The sequence below is a fragment of the Caretta caretta genome, chromosome 7 (assembly GCF_965140235.1).
Source record: "Caretta caretta isolate rCarCar2 chromosome 7, rCarCar1.hap1, whole genome shotgun sequence".
Classification (NCBI taxonomy): domain Eukaryota; kingdom Metazoa; phylum Chordata; order Testudines; family Cheloniidae; genus Caretta; species Caretta caretta.
In genome coordinates, this window is record NC_134212.1 from 7,397,216 (window position 1) to 7,421,347 (window position 24,132).

The window sequence follows — 24,132 nt, forward strand, 5'->3', positions numbered from 1 at the left end:
AGTTGGGGGCTGAAGGTGATGGCTAGTGGCGTTCTGTTATTTTCTTTGTTGGGCCTGTCCTGTCTTAGGTGACTTCTGGGTATCCTTCTGGCTCTGTCAATCTGTTTCTTCACTTCAGCAGGTGGGTATTGTAGTTGTAAGAAAGCTTGATAGAGATCTTGTAGGTGTTTGTCTGTGTCTGAGGGGTTGGAGCAAATGTGGTTTTATCGTAGAGCTTGGCTGTAGACAATGGATCGTGTGATGTGGTCTGGATGAAAGCTGGAGGCATGTAGGTAGGATTAGCGGTCAGTAGGTTTCCGGTATAGGGTGGTGTTTATGTGACCATTGTTTATTAGCACTGTAGTGTCCAGGAAGTGGATCTCTTGTGTGGACTGGTCCAGGCTGAGGTTGATGGTGGGATGGAAATTGTTGAAATCATGGTGGAATTCCTCAAGGGCTTTTTTTTCATGGGTCCGGATGATGAAGATGTCATCAATGTAGCGTAAGTAGGGTGGGGGCATTAGGGGACGAGAGCTGAGGAAGCGTTGTTCTAAGTCAGCCACAAAAATGTTGGCATACTGTGGGGCCATGCGGGTACCCATAGCAGTGCCGCTGATTTGAAGGTATACATTGTCCCCAAATGTGAAATAGTTATGGGTGAGGACAAAGTCTCAAAGTTCAGCCACCAGGTTTGCCATGACATTATCGGGGATACTGTTCCTGACGGCTTGCAGTCCATCTTTGTGTGGAATGTTGGTGTAGAGGGCTTCTACATCCATAGTGGCCAGGATGGTGTTTTCAGGAAGATCACCAATGGATTGTAGTTTCCTCAGAAAGTCAGTGGTGTCTCGAAGATAGCTGGGAGTGCTGGTAGCGTAGGGCCTGAGGAGGGAGTCTACATAGCCAGACAGGGTGCCAATGCCTGAGATGATGGGGCGTCTAGGATTTCCAGGTTTATGGATCTTGGGTAGCAGATAGAATACCCCAGGTCGGGGTTCCAGGGGTGTGTCTGTGCGGATTTGTTCCTGTGGTTTTTCAGGGAGTTTCTTGAGCAAATGCTGTAGTTTCTTTTGGTAACCCTCAGTGGGATCAGAGGGTAATGGCTACAAAAAAACTTCAAAAACAGACTCCAAGGAGAGACTGCTGAATTGGAATTAATTTGCAAACTGGATACAATTAACTTAGACTTGAATAAAGACTGGGAGTGGATGTATCATTACACAAAGTAAAACTATTTCCCCATGTTTATTCCACCGCCACCCCTCGCTGTTCCTCAGATGTTCTTGTCAACTGCTGGAAATGGCCCACCTTGATTATCACTACAAAAGGGAACCCCCCTCGCCCTCCTGCTCTCCTGCTGGTAATAGCTCACCTTAAGTGATCATACAGTGTATATGGTGACACCCATTGTTTCATGTTCTTTATGTCTATAAATCTCCCCACTGTATTTTCCACTGAATGCATCCGATGAAGTGAGCTGTAGCTCACAAAAGCTTATGCTCAAATAAATTTGTTAGTCTCTAAGGTGCCACAAGTACTCCTTTTCTTTTTAGAGATAAGCTAGTTCATTTTAAGCTACAGTTCCACTTAGCCCTCCAACATTTTGTTTTTTAACCATCTCTGGACTTTAGTTTTGACTTGGAAAGAAGAATATGGGTTTAGTGTGATTTGAAAAATATAGATAAGGGTGAGGCTCTGACTTTTGACCATCAGCTTTCCAGCTTGGGGGTGCCTAATTCAATTTCTTTCTGTCTTAAACTGGTGGATAGTGTTATTGTGTTAAACCCCTCCTGTTTCATCCCAAAGATACACTTTAAGTATTTAGCAACGGGATTCAGATTGTTTTACATGGTTCGGTGACATTTTTAGAGTGCTTTGGGATCCATGTGGATCAAACCTGCTATGTAAACACAAAGTCTTCGTTATTCTCAGTAACCCAGCTGTACAGCAGTTACCCACTGTAGTTCTTGATGCCATTTACATGAAACACATGATATTTTCCTGGGGAGCCGGGGGGATCAATGCACACCACCCTGCGCATGTACACTGCTCTGCACTGCACACAAAATGGAGTGTGTGTATGATTGTGCGAGAAGCTGGTTAGAAGACATAATTGGAATGGCCATAGTGGTGGAGACCCAGTGGCCATCTTGCCCAGTTTCCTGTCTCCCATAGTGACCAGCCCTATATGTTTCAGATGATGGTGTAAGAGCCCTGCAGAAGGCAAATGTGGGATAACCTGCCCCCTACAGTGGACTGAACTGTATAAAACCTCAGTGTACTAGCCCCACCACCCATCGCAACAAAGAATGACTTTTACAAATAAGTGAGAAATACAATAATCTTTGAAAAAAGAAAAGGAGTACTTGTGGCACCTTAGAGACTAACCAATTTATTTGAGCATGAGCTTTCGTGAGCTACAGCTCACTTCATCAGATGTATACCGTGGAAACTGCAGCAGACTTTATATACACACAGAGAATATGAAACAATACCTCCTCCCACCCCACTGTCCTGCTGGTAATAGCTTATCTAAAGTGATCAACAGGTGGGCCATTTCCAGCACAAATCCAGGTTTTCTCACCCTCCACCCCCCCACACAAATTCACTCTCCTGCTGGTGCTAGCCCATCCAAAGTGACAACTCTTTACATAATCAAGTCGGGCTATTTCCTGCATAGATCCAGGTTTTCTCACATCCCCCCCACCCCCATACACACACAAACTCACTCTCCTGCTGGTAATAGCTCATCTAAACTGACCACTCTCCAAGTTTAAATCCAAGTTAAACCAGAACATCTGGGGGGGGGGGGGGGTAGGAAAAACAAGAGGAAACAGGCTACCTTGCATAATGACTTAGCCACTCCCAGTCTCTATTTAAGCCTAAATTAATAGTATCCAATTTGCAAATGAATTCCAATTCAGCAGTTTCTCGCTGGAGTCTGGATTTGAAGTTTTTTTGTTTTAAGATAGCGACCTTCATGTCTGTGATTGCGTGACCAGAGAGATTGAAGTGTTCTCCGACTGGTTTATGAATGTTATAATTCTTGACATCTGATTTGTGTCCATTTATTCTTTTACGTAGAGACTGTCCAGTTTGACCAATGTACATGGCAGAGGGGCATTGCTGGCACATGATGGCATATATCACATTGGTGGATGTGCAGGTCTATTTTTTATGTGCAGGTCTAATTTGCAACAAAGCCCGTTGCCAATTGTGCCCACATATCTATTCAGGGGACACCATCACAGGGCCTAATAACATCAGCCACACTATCAGAGGCTCGTTCACCTGCACATCCACCAATGTGATATATGCCATCATGTGCCAGCAATGCCCCTCTGCCATGTACATTGGTCAAACTGGACAGTCTCTACGTAAAAGAATAAATGGACACAAATCAGATGTCAAGAAATATAACATTCATAAACCAATCGGAGAACACTTCAATCTCTCTGGTCACGCAATCACAGACATGAAGGTCGCTATCTTAAAACAAAAAAACTTCAAATCCAGACTCCAGCGAGAAACTGCTGAATTGGAATTCATTTGCAAATTGGATACTATTAATTTAGGCTTAAATAGAGACTGGGAGTGGCTAAGTCATTATGCAAGGTAGCCTGTTTCCTCTTGTTTTTTCCTACCCCCCCCCCCCCCCCCCCCCCACCCCGATGTTCTGGTTTAACTTGGATTTAAACTTGGAGAGTGGTCAGTTTAGATGAGCTATTACCAGCAGGAGAGTGAGTTTGTGTGTGTATGGGGGTGGGGGGGATGTGAGAAAACCTGGATCTATGCAGGAAATAGCCCGACTTGATTATGTAAAGAGTTGTCACTTTGGATGGGCTAGCACCAGCAGGAGAGTGAATTTGTGTGGGGGGGTGGAGGGTGAGAAAACCTGGATTTGTGCTGGAAATGGCCCACCTGTTGATCACTTTAGATAAGCTATTACCAGCAGGACAGTGGGGTGGGAGGAGGTATTGTTTCATATTCTCTGTGTGTATATAAAGTCTGCTGCAGTTTCCACGGTATACATCTGATGAAGTGAGCTGTAGCTCACGAAAGCTCATGCTCAAATAAATTGGTTAGTCTCTAAGGTGCCACAAGTACTCCTTTTCTTTTTGCGAATACAGACTAACATGGCTGTTCCTCTGAAAATAATCTTTGAATTTAAAAACCAAACATTTTCTATTAAGTGGCTGGGAGTTTGGAGTAACTAAAATACTGTTTTTTGGGCTACGATTGATATGAAAACAGGCTAAACAGAATTATTTTAATCCCCATGCTCCTCTTAAACAAGGAAATAATAGAAAGAAAACGTTCTACTATAGATGAAACATCAGAAAGTATATTTGCTGACTAGGTGCATATCTTAAATTCTGTGGACCGGACGATGACTCCATCGAAGTCCATGGGAGTTTTACTGTTGAGCAGTCTTGAATACTTCATTAACAAGTTGAGGCACAATTTGAGAACACATTTCTTCTAAAATCCTGTGTGATTCCATAAATAATTATGTGGCTTTCTTTCGCTTTTGTTATATAGTCCCCTAAACGTTACTGTGCATTGTCTGAAAACTAATAACCAGAAGAACAGCGAGCAAAACTCTGCAAGCAGAGAAAGCGTTTCAAAATGACGTCTTATTAGGAGAATTCATTTCAGCTTTGGAACAAATTCATCTCACACCTGCTACACTTGGCAGCAGACTTAGTTTCCATGTTGTAAAGAAAAATAGCTGAACACATCCAGAAAACCCAAACATAGACCATAGGTATATAGACATAGTATGGTATGAGGGAAAGATTTTTAACATCAAAATCCTCTTGAAGCTATCGTTAAATACAGAAGAGGGAAAGAAAAAAGCTTAAGCATAGCAACAAAAATAAAGTTAACTCAAGGTTAGAAAGGATGTTCTACATGTTCTTATATGGTGTTGATGTATTGTGCTTAACTAGACTTGGTCAGATTCAGCTCTGTGGAGGAAGAGCCCCAAACTCTTCTTTTTTGTCCGTCTTGTGGAAGTGCTATACAGATTCTTTTATAGATATTTTAATGCCCTTGTCAGTGCTTGCTGACTGGCAGTAAGAGCTCATATTGCTCACAGAAAGCCCTATACTGGAAAGAAATGCACAGCACCTTTTATTTTCCAAAGCCAGAAATGAACGTCGGCAGCTTCAGGCCTTCCAGGCTGTGTGATTGTTTGGCAGCCTCGGGCTCGATGCCAGTTGCAAAACTCAGTGTCTTTAAGGTTTAAAAATATGCAAGCCTCTTCATTAGTCATTCGGGTCCTTATTTTCTTTGCATGCAGCATTTAGGTTTCAGCTATCACCATTTCTCCCTTGTTTCTGGGAAGGGTCACTTACTTTAAAGTCTTTGATGCTTGCTGCATCAGCTTTCTTTCATGTTTACAGTATATCCATGTAGAGACTCTTTTCATCCATTCATGCTGATAATTCTTTTGAACTTCAGGGTAGAATGAGGCTTCCAGAATTTAACTATTCATTTCCTAAGGGAGCTAGAATGATTTAGCAGATGAAACAACTCCCATATTGACCTTGGGTCTGCAGACCCAGCTAGAGTAGTTCACATCACCAAAGGACTCCTTTATAACTTGTTCAGATGATGCTTTAAGTTGAGACCCATGACTGAGCTAGCTTGGAGAAGGAGGACTTGCTGGTGTGAGAATGAGCACCATTGAAATGGTATGGCGAAGGGTCATTCAGTGTCTGATACTGCTGCCCTTCACCGAGATGTTAAAAGGGCACTATAGAATTGGGCTTTCACTTTTCATCTGTTGCAGATGACTGGAAGCCCTCATCTTTTCTTTATAGCCTTTAGCATTTGTTCATTTAAAATAAAGTATTTCCCCTCAAATCGTATTTTATTCAGGATTTTTAATCACATCATGACCCAAGTACATCCAGCTTTTTCAGTGAAGCACTTGTGCCATACTGTTTCATTCAGACTTGTTTGATGATCTGAAACATATATTGTGTATAACACCTACATTTCCTCTTAGACAAATCTTTAGGAATTCGTTTGTATCTATGGCTCTTTACTTTTCAGTGTTCTCTATAACTTCTTGTTTCAGTTGTAGGTCTTGATCCTGTTCTCCTTCCATCCCAACCTCTTGTTTCATCTGGCATCCATTATTTAGGGTATGTCTGCACTACGGAATAAGGTCGAATTTATAGAAGTCGGTTTTTTAGAAATCGGTTTTATAAATTCGAGTGTGTGTGTCCCCACAGAAAATGCTCTAAGTGCATTAAGTGCATTAACTCGGCAGAGCGCTTCCACAGTACCGAGGCAAGCATCGACTTCCGGAGCGTTGCACTGTGGGTAGCTATCCCACAGTTCCCGCAGTCTCCGCTGCCCATTGGAATTCTGGGTTGAGATCCCAATGCCTGATGGGGCTAAAACATTGTCGCGGGTGGTTCTGGGTACGTGTCGTCAGGCCCCCGTTCCCTCCCTCCCTCCGTGAAAGCAAGGGCAGACAATCATTTCGCGCTTTTTTCCTGAGTTACCTGTGCAGACGCCATACCACAGCAAGCATGGAGCCCGCTCAGGTAACCGTCACCCTATGTCTCCTGGGTGCTGGCAGACGCGGTACGGCTTTGCTGCACAGTAGCAGCAACCCCTTGCCTTCTGGCAGCAGACGGTGCAATACGACTGGTAGTCGTCCTCATCGTGTCCGAGGTGCTCCTGGCCGCGTCGGCTGGGAGCGCCTGGGCAGACATGGGCGCAGGGACTAAATTTGGAGTGACTTGACCAGGTCATTCTCTTTAGTCCTGCAGTCAGTCCTATTGAACCGTCTTATGGTGAGCGGGCAGGCGATACGGACTGCTAGCAGTCGTACTGTACCATCTTCTGCCAGGCAGGCAAGAGATGAGGATTGCTAGCAGTCGTATTGTACCATCTTCTGCCAGGCAGGCAAGAGATGAGGATGGCTAGCAGTCGTACTGTACCATCTTCTGCCGAGCAGCCATGAGATGTGGATGGCATGCAGTCCTTCTGCACCGTCTGCTGCCAGCCAAAGATGTAAAAGATAGATGGAGTGGGTCAAAACAAGAAATAGACCAGATTTGTTTTGTACTCATTTGCCTCCTCCCCTGTCTAGGGGACTCATTCCTCTAGGTCACACTGCAGTCACTCACAGAGAAGGTGCAGCGAGGTAAATCTAGCCATGTATCAATCAGAGGCCAGGCTAACCTCCTTGTTCCAATAACAACGATAACTTAGGTGCACCATTTCTTATTGGAACCCTCCGTGCAGTCCTGCCTGAAATACTCCTTGATGTACAGGCACCCCCTTTGTTGATTTTAGCTCCCTGAAGCCAACCCTGTAAGCCGTGTCGTCAGTCGCCCCTCCCTCCGTCAGAGCAACGGCAGACAATCGTTCCGCGCCTTTTTTCTGTGCGGACGCCATACCACGGCAAGCATGGAGGCCGCTCAGCTCACTTTGGCAATTAGGAGCACATTAACCACCACACGCATTATTCAGCAGTATATGCAGCACCAGAACATGGCAACGCGATACCGGGCGAGGAGGCGACGTCAGCGCGGTCCCGTGAGTGATCAGGACATGGACACAGATTTCTCTGAAAGCATGGGCCCTGACAATGCATGCATCATGGTGCTAATGGGGCAGGTTCATGCTGTGGAACGCCGATTCTGGGCTCGGGAAACAAGCACAGACTGGTGGGACCGCATAGTGTTGCAGGTCTGGGACGATTCCCAGTAGCTACGAAACTTTCGCATGCGTAAGGGCACTTTCATGGAACTTTGTGACTTGCTTTCCCCTGCCCTGAAGCGCATGAATACCAAGATGAGAGCAGCCCTCACAGTTGAGAAGCGAGTGGCGATAGCCCTGTGGAAGCTTGCAACGCCAGACAGCTACCGGTCAGTTGGGAATCAATTTGGAGTGGGCAAATCTACTGTGGGGGCTGCTGTGATGCAAGTAGCCCACGCAATCAAAGATCTGCTGATATCAAGGGTAGTGACCCTGGGAAATGTGCAGGTCATAGTGGATGGCTTTGCTGCAATGGGATTCCCTAACTGTGGTGGGGCTATAGACGGAACCCATATCCCTATCTTGGCACCGGAGCACCAAGCCGCCGAGTACATAAACCGCAAGGGGTACTTTTCGATAGTGCTGCAAGCTCTGGTGGATCACAAGGGACGTTTCACCAACATCAACGTGGGATGGCCGGGAAAGGTGCATGATGCTCGCATCTTCAGGAACTCTGGTCTGTTTCAAAAGCTGCAGGAAGGGACTTTATTCCCAGACCAGAAAATAACTGTTGGGGATGTTGAAATGCCTATATGTATCCTTGGGGACCCAGCCTACCCCTTAATGCCATGGCTCATGAAGCCATACACAGGCAGCCTGGACAGTGGTCAGGAGCTGTTCAACTACAGGCTGAGCAAGTGCAGAATGGTGGTAGAATGTGCATTTGGACGTTTAAAGGCGCGCTGGTGCAGTTTACTGACTCGCTTAGACCTCAGCGAAACCAATATTCCCACTGTTATTACTGCTTGCTGTGTGCTCCACAATATCTGTGAGAGTAAGGGGGAGACGTTTATGGCGGGGTGGGAGGTTGAGGCAAATCGCCTGGCTGCTGGTTACGCGCAGCCAGACACCAGGGCGGTTAGAAGAGTACAGGAGGGCGCGGTACGCATCAGAGAAGCTTTGAAAAACAGTTTCATGACTGGCCAGGCTACGGTGTGAAAGTTCTGTTTGTTTCTCCTTGATGAAGCCCCCCGCCCCTTGGTTCACTCTACTTCCCTGTAAGCTAACCACCCTCCCCTCCTCCCTTTAATCATTGCTTGCAGAGCCAATAAAGTCATTGTTGCTTCACATTCATGCATTCGTTATTCATTCATCACACAAATAGGGGGATGACTACCAAGGTATCCCAGGAGGGGTGGTGGAGGAGGGAAGGAAAATGCCACACAGCACTTTAAGCACAGCACTTTAAAAGTTTACAACTTTAAAATTTATTGAATGACAGCCTTCTTTTTTTTGGGCAATCCTCTGTGGTGGAGTGGCTGGTTGGCCGGAGGCCCCCCCACCGCGTTCTTGGGCGTCTGGGTGTGGAGGCTATGGAACTTGGGGAGGAGGGCGGTTGGTTACAGAGGGGCTGCAGTGGCAGTCTGTGCTCCAGCTGCCTTTGCTGCAGCTCAACCATACACTGGAGCATACTGGTTTGGTCCTGCAGCAGCCTCAGCATTGAATCCTGCCTCCTCTCATCACGCTGCCGCCACCTTTGAGCTTCAGCCCTGTCTTCAGCCCGCCACTTACTCTCTTCAGCCCGCCACTTACTCTCTTCAGCCCGCCACCTCTCCTCCCGGTCATTTTGTGCTTTCCTGCACTCTGACATTATTTGCCTCCACGCATTCGTCTGTGCTCTGTCAGTGTGGGAGGACAGCATGAGCTCAGAGAAGATTTCATCGCGAGTGCGTTTTTTTTTCTTTCTAAGCTTCACTAGCGTCTGGGAAGGAGAAGATCCTGTGATCATTGAAACACATGCAGCTGGTGGAGAAAAAAAAAGGGACAGCGGTATTTAAAAAGACAGATTTTATAAAACAGTGGCTACACTCTTTCAGGGTAAACCTTGCTGTTAACATTACATACATAGCACATGTGCTTTCGTTACAAGGTCGCATTTTGCCTCCTCCCACCGCGTGAACGGATTTTGGTTGAATGCCAGCAAACATACACTGCAATGCTTTGTTCTACAGTGATTCCCCAGTACGTGTTGCTGGCCTGGAGTGGTAAAGTGTCCTACCATGAAGGATGAAATAAGGCTGCCCTCCCCAGAAACCTTTTGCAAAGGCAGAACCGCAAATGCCAGGGCAAAGTAATCCTTTCACATGCTTGCTTTTAAACCATGTATAGCATTTTAAAAGATACACTCACCAGAGGTCCCTTCTCCGCCTGCTGAGTCCAGGAGGCAGCCTTGGGTGGGTTCGGGGGGTACTGGCTCCAGGTCTAGGGTGAGAAACAGTTCCTGGCTGTCGGGAAAACCGGTTTCTCCGCTTGCTTGCTGTGAGCTATCTACAACCTCCTCCTCCTCATCTTCTTCGTCCCCAAAACCTGCTTCCGTATTGCCTCCATCTCCATTGAAGGAGTCAAACAACACGGCTGGGGTAGTGGTGGCTGAACCCCCTAAAATGGCATGCAGCTCATCATAGAAGCGGCATGTTTGGGGCTCTGACCCAGAGCGGCTGTTTGCCTCTCTGGTTTTCTGGTACGCTTGCCTCAGCTCCTTCAGTTTCACGCGGCACTGCTTCGGGTCCCTGTTATGGCCTCTGTCCTTCATGCCCTGGGAGATTTTCAGAAAGGTTTTGGCATTTCGAAAACTGGAACGGAGTTCTGATAGCACGGATTCCTCTCCCCAAACAGCGATCAGATCCCGTACCTCCCGTTCGGTCCATGCTGGAGCTCTTTTGCGATTCTGGGACTCCATCATGGTCACCTGTGCTGATGAGCTCTGCATGGTCACCTGCAGCTTGCCACGCTGGCCAAACAGGAAATGAGATTCAAAAGTTCGCGGTTCTTTTCCTGTCTACCTGGCCAGTGCATCTGAGTTGAGAGCGCTGTCCAGAGCGGTCAGAATGGAGCACTCTGGGATAGCTCCCGGAGGCCAATACCATCGAATTGTACATGTGTCCACAGTACCCCAAATTCGAGCCGGCAATGTCGATTTAAGCGCTAATCCACTTGTCAGGGGTGGAGTAAGGAAATCGATTTTAAGAGCCCTTTAAGTCGAAATAAAGGGCTTCATTGTGTGGACGGGTGCAGGTTTAAATCGATTTAACGCTGCTAAATTCGACCAAAAGTCCTAGTGTAGACCAGGGCTTAGTCATAATGGAGCATGTCTAACTCCAGTTTGGAATGTTTGAGATATATTTATACTTAATATCTATCGGTACTAACAGGTAAGTTACAAGAAAAGGAGTACTTGTGGCACCTTAAAGACTAACAAATTTATTTGAGCATAAGGTTTCATGAGCTACAGCTGTAAGGTGGCACAAGTATTCCTTTTCTTTTTGCAGATACAGACTAACATGTCTGCTACTCTGAAACCTGTCATTAGGTAAGTTATAGACATCTAGTGTTGTCAAGGAATGAGCTTGGTGGCTATGAAGAGGCGAGGGCATCATAGAATATCAGGATTGGAAGGGACCTCAGGAGGTCATCTAGTCTAACCCCCTGCTCAAAGCAGGACCAATCCCCAATTTTTGCCCCAGATCCCTAAATGGCCCCCTCAAGGATTGAGCTCACAATCCTGGGTTTAGCAGGCCAATGCTCAAACCACTGATCTATCTCTCCCCCCACAAGCATCCCTTCCTTGCATAATGACTTAGCCACTCCCAGTCTCTATTTAAGCCTAAATTAATAGTATCCAATTTGCAAATGAATTCCAATTCAGCAGTTTCTCGCTGGAGTCTGGATTTGAAGTTTTTTTGTTTTAAGATAGCGACCTTCATATCTGTGATTGCGTGACCAGAGAGATTGAAGTGTTCTCCGACTGGTTTATGAATGCAAAAAAACTTGTGCCAGCAATGCCCCTCTGCCATGTACATTGGTCAAACTGGACAGTCTCTACGTAAAAGAATAAATGGACACAAATCAGATGTCAAGAATTATAACATTCATAAACCAGTCGGAGAACACTTCAATCTCTCTGGTCACGCAATCACAGACATGAAGGTCGCTATCTTAAAACAAAAAAACTTCAAATCCAGACTCCAGCGAGAAACTGCTGAATTGGAATTGGAATTCATTTGCAAATTGGATACTATTAATTTAGGCTTAAATAGAGACTGGGAGTGGCTAAGTCATTATGCAAGGTAGCCTGTTTCCTCTTGTTTTTTCCTACCCCCCCCCCCCCCCCCGATGTTCTGGTTTAACTTGGATTTAAACTTGGAGAGTGGTCAGTTTAGATGAGCTATTACCAGCAGGAGAGTGAGTTTGTGTGTGTATGGGGGTGGGGGGGATGTGAGAAAACCTGGATCTATGCAGGAAATAGCCCGACTTGATTATGTAAAGAGTTGTCACTTTGGATGGGCTAGCACCAGCAGGAGAGTGAATTTGTGTGGGGGGGTGGAGGGTGAGAAAACCTGGATTTGTGCTGGAAATGGCCCACCTGTTGATCACTTTAGATAAGCTATTACCAGCAGGACAGTGGGGTGGGAGGAGGTATTGTTTCATATTCTCTGTGTGTATATAAAGTCTGCTGCAGTTTCCACGGTATACATCTGATGAAGTGAGCTGTAGCTCACGAAAGCTCATGCTCAAATAAATTGGTTAGTCTCTAAGGTGCCACAAGTACTCCTTTTCTTTTTGCGAATACAGACTAACACGGCTGTTCCTCTGAAACCTGTTAGCTGGACAGAATCGCATATGTAATTAAGGCAATTAAGACATGAAAAGGAATTAACATCTACAAGCTAATTTGGTTACATTGTTAAACTTCTAACAGGATAATGGTAAATACAGACAAAGACAACTAGCATCTACTCTTGATTTCTGTTACTACAAATAAATGACTTAATATTTGCTGCTCTAGAACTTCTTTGAAATTCACATATAAGTAGATTGTCTTGATTACATTTCAGTGCCTCTTGTTAAGTTGTTATGGGTCATACGCAAGTTGGCCAGTACAAAGTAATGTACGTTGGAAAAAATAACCCCAACTACACATATATAATGGTTCCAAATTAGCTGTTACCACTCAAGAAAGAGATCTTGGAGTCGGCATGGATAGTTCTCTGAAAACTTCTACTCTATGTGCCTGTGACAGGGTTGGAACTCACCACTGCAGCACCTCCTGTTGGTACCTCCAGGAATTAGTTCAGTCCATGTGGAGCATACCCCGCTGGTGGTGTCCCATCTGTCTCTCCCCTTGCTGACATTTGGACCCGCATTGCTCCTCGCTTGGCAGCCTCCTCTTCAGGACACTGCCCTCCAGCAGTGCCCCTAGTCCACGCTCACCCCCTTCCAGGGGTGTGGGGTTTAACAGCAGTCTTCTCACTTCGCCCCAGCCTCAGCGACCAACCACATCCCCAAAGTCCAACCCTTTCTATCAGGGGTCGGGTACAGTCTGCTTTGGCCACTTCTAATGGCCAGGTGTAGTACAAGGGGGGAGGGGAGGCCAGGCCTGCCCTCTACTCTGGGTCCCAGCCTAGGGACCCTTTGGTGGCAGCCTCCCTTCCCTCCTTCACTCCCCTTGTCCACCTGTCCTCCCTTGGCTGCATCCGCTTTGGCCCCCTTGCACCTTGTGGGCCCTTCTGTGAGGGCCTGCAGCCTGGCAGGTATTGGGCCAGAGCTCTCCTCAGCTTCGCCTAGCCTAGCCTAGCCTAGCCTAGCCTAGCCTAGCCTAGCCTAGCCTTGCCCTGCCCTGCCCTGCCCTGCCCTGCCATCTCCTTCGGTCAGGAGACAGACCTTCTCCCTTGCCTGGGCAGCCTTTATATAGAGCTTAGCCTGGCCCTGATTGGCTGCCTCTTTCTCAGCCCTGATTGGCTCTCTAACAGGCCCTCCCTGACTGGCTGCCGCCTTGCACAGCTGCTCTGGCCTGCTGTAGCCCAGTCTGGCATGGGAGTGGGGCAGTCGCCCCACTGCACTGCCGTAGTGGTCAAAAAGGCCAACAGAATGGTAGGAACTATTAGCAAAGGGATTGACAATAAAAAGAAAATATCATAATGCCATTATATAAATCCATGATACACCCACATCTTGAATACTGTGTCTACTTCTGGTCACCCCTTCTCAAAAAGGGTAAAGTGGAACTGGAAAAGGAGAAGGGCAACAAAGATGACCAAGGGTATGGAACAAGTTCCATAGGAGGAGAGGCTAAAAAGATGTTCAGCTTAGACAAGAGACGATGGGAGGGAGTCAGTAAAATCATGAAGGGTGTGGGAAAAGGGAGTGGATGTTTATCCTTTCGCACAGTACAAAATCCAGGGGTCACATAATGAAGTGAATAGACAGCAGGTTTAATACAAACAACAGGGAGTGTTTTTTTATGCAATGCACAGATGTGGGACTCATTGCCATGACGTGGTGTGAAGGCCAAAAGTATAACTGGGTTCCAAAAGGAACCAGATGAGATCCTGGAGGATGGGTCCATCATTGTCTAGCAGCCAAGGTGATCAGAGCATCAGAGGGGTAGCTGTGTTAATCTGTATCCAGAAAAACAACGAGGAGATGATCAGAGATGCATTCCCACGCTCCGGGCAACCCTAAACCTCTGACTGCCAGAAGTTCTCCAACATTTCCCTGTTCTGTACGGTCCTCCTGAAGCTCTGGTCACTGGCCACTGTCGGAGACATGATATTGGGGTAGGTGGACCAGTTTTTGTATGTTTTTATGTTCTAAAAAGAATCCCAAATTTTATTTTTAATCTCAGGAATTTAAAGCCAATCTCATGATTTTTTGCGGCCTGATTCAGGATGTTTGAACACTTAGCATTGGCAGTATGGAAACTGACACAAGGATTACAGGCCTAAGGGAAGTTACTCACAGAACTGGGAGTAGGAGTGGAAGTTGGGAAGTTCATGGAATCGTAGTGGGCCGTTAGAGCCTATTGTTCTGGATGCAGCCATTTGGAAACCAATTAATCATTCGTGTAATGTTCCAAGTCCCAGGGAAGGGGAAAACATGACAGAGCAAGAGGAAAAACCAAGCCAAAAAGAAACAGCGTAAACAAATATTTTTAAACTAAAAAAAAAAAAAAGCTTGAGGATGGACATCATGAGGGAAGAGATGTCACTGAGCTTCCAATTTACAGTCTCTCTTATTCTATTTGTACATCGCCTGCCATGATGATTTCCTGGTTCATGAATGGGGGCTCTTAGATGATATGGTAATAGAATAAATAATAAGTAGTTTTACTGTTTTAGTATTTTATAACTTGAAAGTATCTGACGACACCTATTGTATAGTTCTTGATTGATTCCTTCCCCCACCCCCAGTGCCAACCTGATCTTTTTCTTTAGGTCAGGGGCACCATTGGGAATGATCCAGCCAGTAACCCAAGCTCTGGCCGACCCTGGCAACGTTACAGCTTTCCAAGTGTAGTCTTTAGGCAAGGACGAACACATTCCTCAATCCATTGGGCACAAACAGGCTTTTCTTCAAAATCAGACAGGCATACTTTCTAGTTCCACTGCCTTTTTTTTTTTAATTCCCCTTGGATGTATTTATTGTGGCCAATGCTAGGAAAATTCTACCCTTTGTTTATGTTTTGAGTTACTCTATACATCTTTTCTAGTACAGAGACGTGTTCCAAACTCTACCGTGTTCTGTTTTGTGTTAGAATTATAAAATCATAGACTACTAGGGTTGGAAGGGACCTCAGGAGGTCATCCAGTCCAACCCCCTGCTCAAAGCAAGGGCACTCTTTTGACTCATATCCAGTTTCTTGTCCACCGTAACCCCTATGTCCTTTTCCGCAGAACCGCTGCCTAGCCACTCGGTCCCTAGTCTGTAGTAGTGCATGGGATTCTTTCTTCCTAAGTGCAGGACTCTGCATTTGTCCTTGTTGAACCTTACCAGATTTCTTTTGACCCAATCCTCTACAGGTCCCTCTGTATCCTATCCCTATCCCCCAGTGTATCTACCACTCCTCCCAGTTTAGTGTCATCTGCAAACTTGCTGAGGGTGCAGTTCATGTCATCCTCCAGATCATTAATGAAGATATTGAACAAAACCTGCCCCAGAACCGACCCTTGAGGCCCTCTGCTTGATACCGGCTGCCATCTAGACATGGAGCCATTGATCACTACCCGTTGAGCCTGACAATCTAGCCAGCTTTCTATCCACCTTATAGTCCATTCATCCAGCCCATACTTCTTCAACTTGCTAGCAGGAATACTGTGGGAGACTGTATCAAAAGCTTTGTTAAAGTCAAGGAATAACACGTCCACTGCTTTCCCCTCATCCACAGAGCCACTTATCTCATCATAGAAGGCAATTAGGTTAGTCAGGCATGACTTGCCCTTGGTGAATTCATACTTGCCCTTGGTGTTCTCTTTAAGAGACCCAAATCAGTGAGCTACATAATGCTTAATGACCCTCTGCATCAATAGTTTTATCCTTTGGGGAGTTTGAAATTGGTTCTCATCTGAGCATGTGAACATCTATACTGTGTCTGCGCCCTCCTCGCTCCCTGTTAAATTTGTTTGTGCATTGGCACCAACAGCAGAGAATGTAAAGCCATCTCCTGACATCCCAATTGACCTCAGCAGCAAGCTGTGTCCAGAAGTTAACCAGCTCTGGCTTCAGGATTCTTGTGCATCAGTTAGGCACCTAAATAAGAGACCTGGTTTTGATTTTTCCCTCCTCCCTTCCCTCACAAATGCTGAGCACGCATATTTCCTATTGACATTAGTGGTAGATTTAGATGTTCAGCATCTTTAGGTATAATCAAGCCACATATTTAGGTATTTAAATATGGATTTTGCTGTATGTATTATAGGTAAATGAGTTAACTTTTCACCTTGGTATTTAAGAGTATATATTTAATTCTATTAAAAGCTTTAAATATTTAAATATTTAAAGCTAATTCTCCTATAGCTGAATTTTGTTCATTTGGAATTTTATATTGTTTTTGCTTTTCTATTTTATGTTTGTTTGTTTGTTTTTTAAATTCAACCCCCCTCCTCCCCCAGCCTTGCTTTAAATCTGCACTTGGGTTCATGGTTAGAATATCCTTCTTGAATTGTGGGGCACAATTATCTATTTTGGAGTTTACTGTAGCTAGATGCATACAGCCCAGCCAATGCACCTGTTCTACAGGGTAAGTGTCGAATACAGGAAAAACATACAATGTCTTGAGAACATGTTTAGGACTCTTTTCCAGTTGCTTCAATAGCTTTCCCAACCATTGAACAGTCCTAATGGGAAAACATTAACCTCAGGTTTCTTTTTTTAGACCGTAAATTCCAAACCTCACAGACAGGTCTTTATTAGTTGCTTTGCCAGCCGCTGAAAATTTCTAAGTATTAAACGTATATGTTTTGTATCTCTTGTGATTAAACTGATTAAATATAAACAAAGAGACTTCTTTTCCCCTTGCCTAGTGATTTTGCTTTACATGTAAAGCACCTTCAGAGAGAGGGGAAAATCATCCCAGATTCTTGCCCATATATGTGGGGGAAAAGGGAAAACGGCTGTTTCTAGCCTCAAATTTGGTGCTGAGAGTAAAGCTACGCATGTGACTAAAAGGTAGCACTGACATAGTCCCGTTTCAAACGGCGCTATGTTAACATGATTTAGGTACCTTAGCCCTGGTCTACACTAGGACTTTAGGTCGAATTTAGCAGCGTTAAATTGATGTAAACCTGCACCGGTCCACACAATGAAGCCCTTTATTTCGACTTAAAGGGCTCTTAAAATCGATTTCCTTACTCCACCCCTGACAAGTGGATTAGCGCTTAAATCGAAGTTGCCGGCTCGAATTTGGGGTACTGTGGACACATGTACAATTCGATGGTATTGGCCTCCGGGAGCTATCCCAGAGTGCTCCATTCTGACCGCTCTGGACAGCGCTCTCAACTCAGATGCACTGGCCAGGTAGACAGGAAAAGAACCGCGAACTTTTGAATCTCATTTCCTGTTTGGCCAGCGTGGCAAGCTGCAGGTGACCATGCAGAGCTCATCAGCACAGGTGACCATGATGGAGTCCCAGAATCGCAAAAGAGCTCCAGCATGGACCGAACGGGAGGTACGGGATCTGATCGCTGTTTGGGGAGAGGAATCCGTGCTATCAGAATTCCGTTCCAGTTTTCGAAATGCCAAAACCTTTCTGAAAATCTCCCAGGGCATGAAGGACAGAGGCCATAACAGGGACCCGAAGCAGTGCCGCGTGAAACTGAAGGAGCTGAGGCAAGCGTACCAGAAAACCAGAGAGGCAAACAGCCGCTCTGGGTCAGAGCCCCAAACATGCCGCTTCTATGATGAGCTGCATGCCATTTTAGGGGGTTCAGCCACCACTACCCCAGCCGTGTTGTTTGACTCCTTCAATGGAGATGGAGGCAATACGGAAGCAGGTTTTGGGGACGAAGAAGATGATGATGAGGAGGAGGAGGTTGTAGATAGCTCACAGCAAGCAAGCGGAGAAACCGGTTTTCCCGACAGCCAGGAACTGTTTCTCACCCTAGACCTGGAGCCAGTACCCCCCGAACCCACCCAAGGCTGCCTCCTGGACCCAGCAGGCGGAGAAGGGACCTCTGGTGAGTGTACCTTTTAAAATACTATACCTGGTTTAAAAGCAAGCATGTGAAAGGATTACTTTGCCCTGGCATTTGCGGTTCTCCTTGATGTAGTCCTAAAGCCTTTGCAAAAGGTTTCTGGGGAGGGCAGCCTTATTGCGTCCTTCATGGTAGGACACTTTACCACTCCAGGCCAGTAACACGTACTCGGGAATCATTGTAGAACAAAGCATTGCAGTGTATGTTTGCTGGCATTCAAACAACATCCGTTCTTTATCTCTCTGTGTTATCCTCAGGAGAGTGAGATCTAATTCATGGTCACCTGGTTGAAATAGAGTGCTTTTCTTCAGGGGACACTCAGAGGAGCCCATTCCTGCTGGGCTGTTTGCCTGTGGCTAAACAGAAATGTTCCCCGCTGTTAGCCACAGGGAGGGGGGAAGGTTGAGGGGGTAGTCACGTGGTGGGAGGAGGCAAAATGCGACCTTGTAACAAAAGCACATGTGCTATGTATGTAATGTTAACAGCAAGGTTTACCCTGAAAGAGTGTAGCCACTGTTTTATAAAATGTGTCTTTTTAAATACCGCTGTCCCTTTTTTTTTCTCCACCAGCTGCATGTGTTTCAATGATCACAGGATCTTCTCCTTCCCAGAGGCTAGTGAAGCTTAGAAAGAAAAAAAAACGCACTCGCGATGAAATGTTCTCCGAGCTCATGCTGTCCTCCCACACTGACAGAGCACAGACGAATGCGTGGAGGCAAATAATGTCAGAGTGCAGGAAAGCACAAAATGACCGGGAGGAGAGGTGGCGGGCCGAAGACAGGGCTGAAGCTCAAATGTGGCGGCAGCGTGATGAGAGGAGGCAGGATTCAATGCTGAGGCTGCTGCAGGACCAAACCAGTATGCTCCAGTGTATGGTTGAGCTGCAGCAAAGGCAGCTGGAGCACAGACTGCCACTGCAGCCCCTCTGTAACCAACCGCCCTCCTCCCCAAGTTTCATAGCCTCCACACCCAGACGCCCAAGAACGCGGTGGGGGGGCCTCCGGCCAACCAGCCACTCCACCACAGAGGATTGCCCAAAAAAAAGAAGGCTGTCATTCAATAAATTTTAAAGTTGTAAACTTTTAAAGTGCTGTGCTTAAAGTGCTGTGTGGCATTTTCCTTCCCTCCTCCACCACCCCTCCTGGGCTACCTTGGTAGTCATCCCCCTATTTGTGTGATGAATGAATAAAGAATGCATGAATGTGAAGCAACAATGACTTTATTGCCTCTGCAAGCGGTGATTGAAGGGAGGAGGGGCGGGTGGTTAGCTTACAGGGAAGTAGAGTGAACCAAGGGGCGGGGGGCTTCATCAAGGAGAAACAAACAGAACTTTCACACCATAGCCTGGCCAGTCATGAAACTGTTTTTCAAAGCTTCTCTGATGCGTACCGCGCCCTCCTGTGCTCTTCTAACCGCCCTGGTGTCTGGCTGCGCGTAACCAGCAGCCAGGCGATTTGCCTCAACCTCCCACCCCGCCATAAACGTCTCCCCCTTACTCTCACAGATATTGTGGAGCACACAGCAAGCAGTAATAACAGTGGGAATATTGGTTTCGCTGAGGTCTAAGCGAGTCAGTAAACTGCGCCAGCGCGCCTTTAAACGTCCAAATGCACATTCTACCACCATTCTGCACTTGCTCAGCCTGTAGTTGAACAGCTCCTGACTACTGTCCAGGCTGCCTGTGTACGGCTTCATGAGCCATGGCATTAAGGGGTAGGCTGGGTCCCCAAGGATACATATAGGCGTTTCAACATCCCCAACAGTTATTTTCTGGTCTGGGAATAAAGTCCCTTCCTGCAGCTTTTGAAACAGACCAGAGTTCCTGAAGATGCGAGCATCATGCACCTTTCCCGGCCATCCCACGTTGATGTTGGTGAAACGTCCCTTGTGATCCACCAGAGCTTGCAGCACTATCGAAAAGTACCCCTTGCGGTTTATGTACTCGGCGGCTTGGTGCTCCGGTGCCAAGATAGGGATATGGGTTCCGTCTATAGCCCCACCACAGTTAGGGAATCCCATTGCAGCAAATCCATCCACTATGACCTGCACATTTCCCAGGGTCACTACCCTTGATATCAGCAGATCTTTGATTGCGTGGGCTACTTGCATCACAGCAGCCCCCACAGTAGATTTGCCCACTCCAAATTGATTCCCAACTGACCGGTAGCTGTCTGGCGTTGCAAGCTTCCACAGGGCTATCGCCACTCGCTTCTCAACTGTGAGGGCTGCTCTCATCTTGGTATTCATGCGCCTCAGGGTAGGGGAAAGCAAGTCACAAAGTTCCATGAAAGTGCCCTTACGCATGCGAAAGTTTCGCAGCCACTGGGAATCGTCCCAGACCAGCAACACTATGCGGTCCCACCAGTCTGTGCTTGTTTCCCGAGCCCAGAATCGGTGTTCCACAGCATGAACCTGCCCCATTAGCACCATGATGCATGCATTGTCAGGGCCCATGCTTTCAGAGAAGTCTGTGTCCATGTCCTGATCACTCACGTGACCGCGCTGACGTCGCCTCCTCGCCCAGTATCGCTTTGCCAGGTTCTGGTGCTGCATATACTGCTGGATAATGCGTGTGGTGTTTAATGTGCTCCTAATTGCCAAAGTGAGCTGAGCGGCCTCCATGCTTGCCTTGGTATGGCGTCCGCACAGAAAAAAGGCGCGGAACGATTGTCTGCCGTTGCTCTGACGGAGGGAGGGGCGACTGACGACACGGCTTACAGGGTTGGCTTCAGGGAGCTAAAATCAACAAAGGGGGTGTCTTTACATCAAGGAGTATTTCAGGCAGGACTTCACGGAGGGTTCCAATAAGAAATGGTGCACCTAAGCTATTGTTCTTATTGGAACAAGGAGGTTAGCCTGGCCTCTGATTGATACATGGCTAGATTTACCTCGCTGCACCTTCTCTGTGAGTGACTGCAGTGTGACCTAGAGGAATGAGTCCCCTAGACAGGGGAGGAGGCAAATGAGTACAAAACAAATCTGGTCTATTTCTTGTTTTGACCCACTCCATCTATCTTTTACATCTTTGGCTGGCAGCAGACGGTGCAGAAGGACTGCATGCCATCCACATCTCATGGCTGCTCGGCAGAAGATGGTACAGTACGACTGCTAGCCATCCTCATCTCTTGCCTGCCTGGCAGAAGATGGTACAATACGACTGCTAGCAATCCTCATCTCTTGCCTGCCTGGCAGAAGATGGTACAGTACGACTGCTAGCAGTCCGTATCGCCTGCCCGCTCACCATAAGACGGTTCAATAGGACTGACTGCAGGACTAAAGAGAATGACCTGGTCAAGTCACTCCAAATTTAGTCCCTGCGCCCATGTCTGCCCAGGCGCTCCCGGCCGACGTGGCCAGGAGCACCTCGGACACGACGAGGACGACTACCAGTCGTATTGCACCGTCTGCTGCCAGAAGGCAATGGGTTGCTGCTACTGTTTAGCAATGCCGTACCGCGTCTGCCAGCACCCAGGAGACATAGGGTGACGGTTACCTGAGCGGGCTCCATGCTTGCTGTGGTATGGCGTCTGCACAGGTAACTCAGGAAAAAAGGCGCGAAATGATTGTCTGCCCTTGCTTTCACGGAGGGAGGGAGGGAACGGGGGCCTGACGATACGTACCCAGAACCATCCGCGACAATGTTTTAGCCCCATCAGAGTGCTCCATTGTGACTGCTCTGGACAGCACTCTCAGATGCCCGATTGTTTGCCGTTGCTCTGACGCCGGGAGGGGCGACTGAGGACACGGCTTACAGGGTTGGCTTCAGGGGCTAAAATCAACAAAGGGGGTGTCTTTACATCAAGGAGTATTTCAGGCAGGACTTCACGGAGGGTTCCAATAAGAAATGGTGCACCCAAGTTATCGTTCTTACTGGAACAAGAAGGTTAGCCTGGCCTCTGATTGATACATGGCTAGATTTACCTCGCTGCACCTTCTCTGTGAGTGACTGCAGTGTGACCTAGAAGAATGAGTCCCCTAGACGGGGGGGGGGGCGGGAGCAAATGAGTACAAAACAAATCTGGTCTATTTCTTGTTTTGATCCACTCCATCTATCTTTTACATCTTTGGCTGGCAGCAGACGGTGCAGAAGGACTGCATGCCATCCACATCTCTTGGCTGCTTGGCAGAAGATGGTACAGTACGACTGCTAGCAGTCCGTATCGCCTGCCCGCTCACCATAAGACGGTTCAATAGGACTGACTGCAGGACTAAAGAGAATGACTTGGTCAAGTCACTCCAAATTTAGTCCCTGCGCCCATGTCTGCCCAGCCGCTCCCAGCCGACGCGGCCAGGAGCACCTCGGACATGACGATGACGGCTACCAGTCGTACTGTACCGTCTGCTACCACAAGGCAAGGGGTTGCTGCTACTGTTAGGAATGCCGTACCGCGTCTGCCAGCACCCAGGAGACATAGGGTGACGGTTACCTGAGCGGGCTCCATGCTTGCTGTGGTATGGCGTCTGCACAGGTAACTCAGGAAAAAAGGCGCGAAACGATTGTCTGCCCTTGCTTTCACGGAGGGAGGGAGGGAACGGGGGCCTGACGATATGTACCCACAACCACCCGCGATAATGTTTTAGCCCCGTCAGGCATTGGGATCTCAACCCAGAATTCCAATGGGCAGCGGAGACTGCGGGAACTGTGGGATAGCTACCCACAGTGCAACGCTCCGGAAGTCGACTCTAGCCTTGGTACTGTGGAAGCGCTCCGCCGAGTTAATGCACTTAATGCACTTAGAGCATTTTCTGTGGGGACACACACACTCGAATATATAAAACCGACTTCTATAAATTCGACCTTATTCCGTAGTGTAGACATACCCATAGAGTACGCGCCAGCAATGTCTACATGGGGCAGTTAGCACGCAACATGTTGGTGTGGTCTACAGTTAACACCCCTGTAGACTGCACTGCTTCACTGTGCAGACAAGCCCCAGGCTCACCTTTGTTAAGCAATTACGTTTTCCCCTTGAGATACTGCTGGTGGTGAGTAGAGTACCTGGCGGTGCTAATGAAGAGTGTCTTCTGACATGTTCATAGGATGGAATGAGGTATAAAGTCCTGGATCCTAGTGTCATGCTTGGCTGTACTACTTATCACCAAGCCAGTCTGGAACATGGAACCATATGTTTTGGTTTGTGCTGACAGTCTCTCAGCCTGCTTGTGAGATGTTAACCTGGAAGTCGGGTGGCCAACTATTGGCCTAAGCCAGATGCTTTTTTGTTTTTTTATAAGATTGGGATGGTTACATTTTTTTTGGATCACCAGCCCAGGGAAGCATTTTAACAGATAATGTACATATTTAAAGGAGATCCTTTTCTTTTCTACAGAGGACTAATGTGACCTTGATCCAAACCCTTTCTATTTTTAATCAGCTTTGAAGCCCCATGGCTTTAAGGCTCTCTGCAGCTGTTCATCGAATGGCTTGTTGCCAGTCACCCTAAGAGATTCCACTCCCATTAGTTCTGAGGGCTCCATAAGCATAGCAGAAACGCCATTCTGTGGCAAGGAAATTTTTTTAAATTTTCTCTTCTGAACCAGAAGGCTCCACAGGTGATGAACCTGCAAAATTCCCAGAGCAAGCCCCGTGGGACTGGATTTTAATAGACCCCTACATAAAGAATATAGCTGTTTAATGGACACACACTGAATGATAAACTACAGGCTCTGTATTTCTACCGCAGTCCTTTTAGTTTTACATAAATATGTTAGTCTGTGTCTAGAGTATTTGGGTATAATCTCTTAGAATGTTTCCATGTTGCATCATGGACCAATGATCTTACTGTTTTAAGCACCCTTATGAGGTTTTCACCGTTCATTTTCAAGTCTAGGCTACAGTGGCAGTGTTTTTTGTTTCCTTTACTGTTTCGTTAATGCTGTGGTATTTTTGCTGCATTTG

General features: G+C 46.9%; 2 protein-coding genes across 6 annotated transcripts in view; both read left to right on the plus strand.

The window, feature by feature from the left end:
* SLC25A26 (solute carrier family 25 member 26) overlaps positions 1-24,132 on the plus strand; it is a 151,753-nt gene that overhangs the window by 63,427 nt on the left and 64,194 nt on the right. The window lies entirely within an intron of this gene.
* On the plus strand, positions 17,534-19,334 carry LOC125640665 (uncharacterized). The gene is made up of 2 exons (XM_048859505.2): positions 17,534-18,215; positions 18,804-19,334. Exons 1-2 carry the CDS (start codon positions 17,630-17,632, stop codon positions 19,301-19,303), a joined length of 1,086 nt encoding a protein of 361 aa, XP_048715462.2. The 5' UTR covers positions 17,534-17,629; the 3' UTR covers positions 19,304-19,334.